Raw genomic sequence first — 8,604 nt, forward strand, 5'->3', positions numbered from 1 at the left:
TTACTGTGCTTTTCTCCAGCAGCCGGCTGTTCTCCAGAGTCACTCTCTCCAGCTCTTCTTGAAGCTTGTGGATCTGCATCTCTGTGTTTACCATCTCCACCTGCCAGAAGTCCTGAGGGCTGTTCAGGCTCTTCATCACTTCAACCACAAACACACACAAAAAAAAATCCAATAAAAATATTTTCAGATTTTTTTATGTAGAAAAAGGCACAATATAACAATTACTGATATTTCGAAAGAGGCTTTTTAGCTGGTAAATAAAAAAACAAAAGTGAATATTAACCGAGACGAGCGGCCAAACAGCTTCAAGTACTGAAAAGCTTCTCATGTGACCGCAGCTTTGGACTGTTATCCCCACTGAGGCTGCTTGCTGGCATTGGAGAATCATTTGAGCAACCGAAATTCAGATCATCTGATGAAATTTTAGCCTGAATATCCAGAGACAACATGATTGTGTTCACGTCACAACATTGTGATGGAGTCATGAACTGAGCTGGATTAGCTCTCTAATCTCCATTTCAGTGCCCAAATCTAAAGCTAAAACTGTTTCTTGTGTTCTTGTGAAATGATAACAAGTTTTCAAACATTTTCCTAATTTGTAACTTGTTTGAAAGTATAAAGGTGAGCATAAAGGCCCTTTTCATGGCTGTTGTGAGGCTTTTGTACATTTAATCCAGAGCTTCACTTCCTGCTCAAACAAGAGTGTCTTCTTCTTCTACTGTTTACGAGCACATTTCCACCACCTATAGGTTTAGTGTGAAATAGTGCGCAATTCTTCCTTTCTTTTCTTCAGACCAAACATCTTTCTTGAATCCTCAGAATAAAAAGGTCTGTGTGCTCTACCTGTACCTTGGCTGGTCTCCATCTCGGTCCTCAGCTGAAGCAGCTCCAACTCTTTGGCTTGCAGCTGTTCTGTCAAAAACCTCTCACTGTCACTCTTCTCTTTTTTCTGAGAAGCATAAAAAAAGGAAAAGTGAACATGGAGCGGGAGTAAGAAGAAGAAGAAAAAAAAGCCAATGTTAACTTTCTGTTCTAGATTTCTTTAAAGACCCACTAGTTTCTTGAGCTCCATCTGAAGGTCCTCCTTCTCGATGTAAATTCCTCTGTATGCGCTGAAGGCCTTGTTCACATAATGGGGACCCTCCGATGGAGTCTCAGGCCTGAAAAGCTACAGTCAAGAAAGGGAAAAGGAGAGAAAATGAGACTTATTTTAATGTGTTTGGTATAAGACTATATTATTATTATAATATATTATTTTTTTTACCTTTTATAGCTAAAAATATATCTGAAAGTCAGACTTTTTCAGTACAACTGTGTATTTCTACCCCTAAATAGATAATGAATGAACGCAAAGTTTTGCAGGAGCATTTTGTGTTACTAAAATGTCTTTCCATCTACTTTAATACCTTAATTTCCACATCTTTCTGTTCTACATTCTCCTGTCACGTTGGCATTTATACCTTGTCTTCCAGCTGTTTAACTCTCTTTCTCAGCAAGGCGTTCTCCCGCTCCGTATCTCGGAGCCTCTTCTTAATGTCTTCATACGCCGTGACCAAGGCAAAGTGGGAAGCCACCGATTCGTCCCCCGCGCAGACCGATACCGGACTCTCCGCGGCAGCTGTGTAAGCCGTCTCGTGTTTGAGGATGCAGATGTCGTCATCCACTGCCAGAGGCTCCATGTTTGCACAAAACTTAACCTGTAGCAAAGAAATCAAAGGATTACGATAAGATACTTATGCATTTTTCAAGTTTCAAACAAAAAATTACATTCTTTTATATATAAAAAATAATAATCACAATTTCCCCGCTTTAGTAGATCAAGTTTGATTGAAATCCTACACTACCTCAGCAGTTTTACAGTATTCCAAACTGTTTAATGAATAGAAATAGTTCCGAGACAACAAATATTTTTTCTGAATATAATCATTTATGCAAATCTAATAAAGAAACAAGCAGCATAATTCTAAAACAAATTCCTATAACCACTCTGATCATCTTTTGGTCTATTGTAAGTGTTCCCAGTAGTTTTTTCAATTATGATTTTGACGTTTTTAGAAAAATTTTTAAAACTTTTTTGTGGTATTCTAGGTCATAGTTTCTGCAGAGCGATGCAAGTTCATTAGAAATTCACCTTGGTGTGGAGTAAGCCTTTCCTCAATTCCCATCATCCCTTTGTTTACATTGTCTCCCATGAACCTAAAGCCCCTCACAACTCCAAGTGAATAATAATGGTGCAACAAAAAGGGCAAAACAATATTGGAGCAATCCAGTCATATGGTTTTCAGCCAGATGCCAGACAAAGAAAACAAAGACGTAAATGGATCTAGTCATCTGCTAGTGGATTCATCGGAATAGAACAGAAAGTGGAGCTTGAGGCCTGCAGATAGTAGCACATATGTCAAAGATACAAGCTTTGTCTGCTCCTGATTCACAATGATTTGATTACAGAAATACTCAAAAAGGCAAATGTATAACCTAATTTTTTCCTCGTATAGTATGTAAAAAAAAACACATTTATCATTGGAGTGAATCTTTAAAAGCAATGTCTAAGTTTGTTCAGTTTCTGTAAAAAAAATCATTAACAAAGAAATCAGTTTTGGCATGTACAAATTATAAAAATTCATATACATTGACTTGTTTAAAAAAAAAAAGTTAGTTTCCTATTGTAATTCTATCGTGCCTTCAAACCGAGCTACAAACCGTTCAGATCAATCCAGTTTACAGCGCAGCTAAGAGAAACTGGAAATGTTAGCATACAGTGATGCAGCAAATGCAAAGTCAACACGCGTAGATCGTCAATAAAAGGCTTTTTCAGCCCTTTTGGGTGAACAGCACGCTAACCCACATGCTGCAGACTCATCGTGCCAAGACAGGAACTCAAGGTGAGGTCGCTCACTTTTCTACAAGACTTCATAGGAGAAAACGAAAGTGACCCTAGCAGTAACTACTGAAAACGAAAGTTATTTGATAAGATGATAAGAAATCTGTCTTGTAGAAAAATATTTCCTCATTTGAAAGCTAGCTACCAAAGCATTAAGACGACGGAAGCTGCAAACAAAAAGCTGCAACGAAAAGCATCCAAAATAACGATGTAAACAAAGGGAAATGTGGTCTTAAACGAAGCTAACGCTACCAGCTTTAAAATGTTCACTAGCGACTTTCAACACCGATGGACCGCTCGACGAACACGATATTCTATAAAACACACACAAAATAAACACAAATAATATCTCATAAATATATTTTAACCATTAAGGTTATTGCTATCAGCGACCTGTGAAGATGACAACAGCTAGCTAATCTTAGCTAACGTCTTCTGGCTAGGTGAAGAAATATTTAATTTATGGCTTTAGAGATTTTACATCGACTTGCCGTGTTAGACGCTTTCCTCAATTTGTCATCAAGAATCCGCATATATTTTCCATATGTGTTTGGTTAAAAAAAGACCCGTTGTCTGGTAGAAACGCGGCGAGGATGGACACTTCCACAGTGTCTGGTCCGAACTGACAGGTGAGAAAACAAAAACTTCCGGGAGACGCTTCACTTCTGAACTTCCTTCAAAATAAAAGTACCACGCTGCGGAAAGAAGGTAGATCAGTCAGAGAACATGGCAAAATGGGTGACAGAATCTAACTAAACATATTTGTGTTTAAGTTACTGTTAAATACAGAATGTAATCAAAGTATGACAATTCAAGTCTTTTGTAGACATTTGTCCTTCACAGATTTCTAAAGTAGACTGCTTTTGTTCTTCTTCTTCTTTTTTTTTTACAGTTTCCAGCTAAATAGATCTGGATTTAACAATGAAATTCCCCAAACTTTCTATCTTATAACTAATAAAATCAGCTTCACAAACAATTATGGGATATTATAATTTTTGAATAGACTATCTGTCTATAGAGCCATAACTCTGGTGAACATTTCAGATAATTCCCTTTGAAGGAGAGGGAATCTGGAGATGCCAATGTTTTGAAATAAATAAATAATAATAATAATAATAATAAAACTAATGTATTTAGTATGAGGTGTGACACATTTATCTCTGACTGGGATATGCTCTAATAAAATATGATACAGTTGTATCATACAACCATGCTTGGGAAGATTTTTTATTTTTTAAACTGGGTCTACTAAAACATAAGTGGATAGGGAAATGTAGCCCACCTGTCGAATTAAGATGAAAACAAACATTGCTGTCAAACAATAAGAAAATTAGCATCACATTTCATAAATAAATATAAATAAATAGCTATCCCAACACATCAAAACACATGCAAAAAAAATTAAAAGGTGAAATTATCAAAACTTCTTCTTTTAAGCTTTAGTTTGAAAAGTTCGGTGTCCATTACATACCATTTCAGGAATAAATTAGTGGTACCAGGGGCACAAATAGGCTTTCAAACCCTTGTTTTATTTTATTTATACATATATTTTTAATGTGAAGCAATACATCTGGATCAGATATGATTAGTTAATCAAAATCTTGAAGTCACTTTGCACGAATTACCTGATTGTTCTATTAGCAGTGAGAAAAACGTAAAACAAGACAACAAATGTCAAGAAAAAAAATATAATTTTAGTGGAACATTATTGATAACTCAGGAATCAAAACCACACTTAAACAATAAGATAAAACATATATATATATATATATATATATATATATATATATATATATATATATATATATATATAATTTAACGTTTCAAAAAGCATGTAAGCAAAGAAATATCTTACTATTACAGTACTAGACACGTTTATACAAATATCAAGAGCATGGAAGCTTTTTGCATTTCAATTTGCATGATGAATTTGCAAATTGAATTGTCAAATGAATAATGCATAATACATTGAACTATGAGCTAAACAAACAACTTCCATACAAGAGGCCCAATCCAGGAAAAAATGATTTTCATTTAACTTTTTCAGACTTGTAAGTGTTGTAAAACTTCCGACACCCTACAGTAGGTGGCGGTATTGCACTTGATTACGGTAGTCCCAAGTGGCGCGCCGATATAAAAACCACAGAAGAAGTCAACAGCAGCGACACCGCCAAAAACGGTAAAAAAAAGATAACAAGGATTCACGAAATAAAAAAAAATATGCATCACTTTACTGTTTTTGTAATTATAATTTTATAATTATTTATTGATTCAATGTTATGTTTTTAGATCTGCGCCATTAGCAAAAACGTTTCCCCGAGTAAGGCAACATTTTAGCGATGGCATCAATGTCAACTGATGGACAATGTACGCCTTTACCACAGGAGGGCACACAACAACAACCAGCTGGTAAGCTTTAACAATGTAATAGACATACAGTAAGTGACTCCACAATATTTCTTACTTCTTCATACATTAAATGAATTTTACTCATTTCATTAATAAAAACAATATAAGTAATAAAATAACATATTTTAGGATAAGAGCTCCGGCAATTCAAAAGAAACTGATAAGTGCAGGCAAACATCATAGGATTGAATATTTTCAAATATTTATGTCATTTTTGGAGTCAAATTATTAGTCCCTCTGGAAAATTTTTGGACGTCACCTTTTATTTAAATGTAAATAAAAGCAGATGTATTTTTTTAACCACAGTGATGGCTTTTGTACATTTTCTTATAACCTTTAATGAAATGTTTATAACAGAATAGAGTAAAATGTTTTATAGTTATTATTCAAGGAGTATGAATAAAAGGAGAATTAAAGTCATGTCAAGGTGCATGGAGAATCTAAAGGATAATAATCAAAAACAGTATAAATATGATTATTTGTACAATGATGGCGTTTGAAATGCTTTATTTAGGAACCTTAAGGTCTATGGGTAACAACTGCCTCTGAGTCTTTTGGTTCTGGCTTTGTGGGATCTATAATATCTCCTCCCTGATGGCAGTAGTTTGGATAGGTTATGTCTGTAATTATTTTCTGAATAAAAGTAATTTTAAGTTCAAATTTGCCAGGGATGTGAGTAATTTCAGGCTTCTGGTAGATGATTTGGTTTCAGAACGGCTGGCTAAACATCTGTTTATAATCTGAAATCTTCCTTTAGGTAATCCTGTGAGTTTGGGAGAAAGTTCTCTCAGTGATAGAGCATGTGGAGAGGAACTTGTGATGGACACCGTAACGACCTCTGAGAGTAAGATCTATTACAACACTTCATGGAATGAGTGAAAGTTTCTTCACCTCATATTCACGTCACTCCACTCTAGCTGTCATCATCCCTTCCTTTCCTTGTTACAGAGGATTTTCCGTCTTTCACAGATTCCGTGTTCAAGTACCTTCAACAAGTTCTGGTAGAATAAAGAAAACAAATACTAATAATTGAAATGATCAGGCAGAACGCATGCGTTTATCAATGACACTTTGATTAAAGTATGCTGAACCTGATTTACGAATATGAAATTGCGTGCGCTCTCAAAGAGATTGCACGTGCCGTTGAAGAAGCACTGATTTACAGAGAGTGATCGCACAAGGAATAACCGTCTAAAGGAGAATTTGTGTGTGGGTTATGGTTTGACCGTCTTCATTCAGTCAAAGCGTTGGCAAAGACTTGGGTGCAAAAAGAAATAGTTTGCAGCTCTTAAAAATATTTATGCAAGAGGGGTGCCTTGTTTTATGTGATACAAGCTTTAACACTAGCTCCAAATCTGCCCTAAACTCCTCCAGTAGCTCAAAGATTCAAATCTTCACACATTAAAACTTACAGCATGTCTCAGTCATTTTCACTTATTCCTCCCAGGTTTGTCTGCATCCTGCCAGAAACGTCCACAATGCATTTGAAATAGATTTTGTGTACTTTTTTTTGCTTGTTTGACACACACATTTGTGTTAGTAAATCTCAAGTAGCTTGTTTTTTTTTTGAGTTAACACATAATTTTATTCCTGCAGATCTTTAATAAATCAAGCTCGGTGTGTTTCGGAGCAACAATATCACAAAATAAACTACATTTTCGCTTCATGCGCATTCATTTTCCCAATTGGTGAGGTAGAAATAAACCTTAAAAATGCTCAGTTTTAACCCATCTATTCATTTTCTACAATCTTTAGTTTCTACAAGGTAAAATGAGCTCAGATAGAGCTGGTGTAGACTGGAGTAGGGGCTGCCTCCAACCTTTTGTTATTCACAGATGATCCCAGTTTGCATTAAACTTTGTCTTTTCTGCTGCAGTCAGACGAGAGGAGTTCTCCATTCACCTTTGAAATATATATATTTTTAAGCAATTTAGAGCCCCAAAATTCCTCCTATACCTGGCATGGAGATTTAGATTGAAATTCAAGGAGTTTTGTTTTAAAATACCCATAAAAAGATAAGAAACTGATTTTTCTTCACCTTTTACTCATCTTTTACACTCCAGCAATGCAGATTCTACTAAACTGGAGGTCGTATTAAAGTCTGGTTATTTTTATAGCTAGAATTTGCAATAATTATGGCAATTTATTATTATTTTTTCTTTCTTTTTTTGTTTTTTATTTTTTTTAGTTTTTACATCTGTAACGTTGACTGTAAATCGTCCGACGGACTTTGTCAACTGATACATTTTCATATCATAATCTGTGGTAAATTTCTTATGGAGATCACCAGTTGCCATGTAATGTAAATGTCTTATCTATTTAATATTTGTGCAGTTAGAGAGTATAGAGTTAGAGGCAGTAGTTAGAGTATCATAAAAGCGTTTTCCGTGGTCTTTTAATTATGATTATGCTGTTTTCAGGTTAAATCTACAGAAGCCAAAAGCGGCCTGCTCTACCATTTTTATATTTTTTGGATCGTTTTCTTGTTATAACAAGATCCACTATCTCGTTATGATGAAAAAAATAAACTTTGTTTTCTTATAACAAGATTATGAAGAACTTCTCTCCCTTTCCTTCTTGGAGACATCAATACTTTATCTGATTTAAGTCTCTTTATTTTTGTGGTTAAAAAAAAAAACTGTAGAACAACGGTAGTTTTTTTAGTCTATTTTTTATTTATTTATGGGTTTAGGCTCCTCAAGCGTCTTTATTCTGTCTCATGCAGCAGCCACCTCCCTTTATTTTCCTAAAATCCCAGAACAAGCAGGTAACGTAGATCCACTACCACTAGATGGGGGATCTCGTTATAAAGAGAAAACGATAAAAAAAGTAGGTCACGCCGTTTTCTGCTTCCGTAAAAATCAAATAAACTGTGACGTTTTCTAGGATGTAGTTTCTGCAGAAAAGCAGGAGTTCATAAGAAATTCCTCTCTGAGTTTTAGGCAGGACAGGTAGTAAGCCTGCCCCCACTTCCCAGCATCCATGTGTTTACCCTCTCTCTCCCGCTAGCTTGTGACCTGTGGATTGTAGCGCCTAATTCACTCCTGTAAGCTTTTTCCAATTGCATTTTTCTGTCTGCTCCCTATTCAGTTTGAATTAAAATACTTAACAAATTCAGTTTTGGGCTTAATTTTCTTTAAATATGTCCATCATCAGAAAAATGCCACCAAAACATGTTAAAAACGGCAAAAACATGATATTTATCGGAGTGGGTTTAAATGTTTGGGAAACCTTGTTTTTCTCAGAAGAACCTGCTTAGGTGAATGCCTGTAAACACATTTCAGCAGGAGTTCAGAACACCAACATCACAAGAC

General features: G+C 35.3%; 1 protein-coding gene across 4 annotated transcripts in view; it reads right to left on the reverse strand.

Annotated features, from left to right (window-relative positions):
- azi2 (5-azacytidine induced 2) overlaps positions 1-3,625 on the reverse strand; it is a 10,850-nt gene extending 7,225 nt beyond the window's left edge. The window contains exons 1-5 of one of the 4 annotated variants that reach the window (XM_024268209.2): positions 3,363-3,625; positions 1,461-1,697; positions 1,055-1,168; positions 844-949; positions 5-138 (exon numbers count right to left, since the gene is read on the reverse strand). In XM_024268209.2, the coding sequence (XP_024123977.1) occupies positions 5-138; positions 844-949; positions 1,055-1,168; positions 1,461-1,679 (573 nt within the window). In that variant the 5' untranslated portion in view covers positions 1,680-1,697; positions 3,363-3,625. Of the gene's footprint in view, positions 1-4; positions 139-843; positions 950-1,054; positions 1,169-1,460; positions 1,698-2,131; positions 2,192-3,362 lie in introns of those variants that run through there. The other 3 variants (XM_024268207.2, XM_024268208.2, XM_024268210.2) reach the window with 3 other exon arrangements.
- Between the last annotated feature and the right edge of the window lie 4,979 nt (positions 3,626-8,604).

The sequence above is a fragment of the Oryzias melastigma genome, linkage group LG16 (assembly GCF_002922805.2).
Source record: "Oryzias melastigma strain HK-1 linkage group LG16, ASM292280v2, whole genome shotgun sequence".
Taxonomy (NCBI): Eukaryota; Metazoa; Chordata; class Actinopteri; order Beloniformes; family Adrianichthyidae; genus Oryzias; species Oryzias melastigma.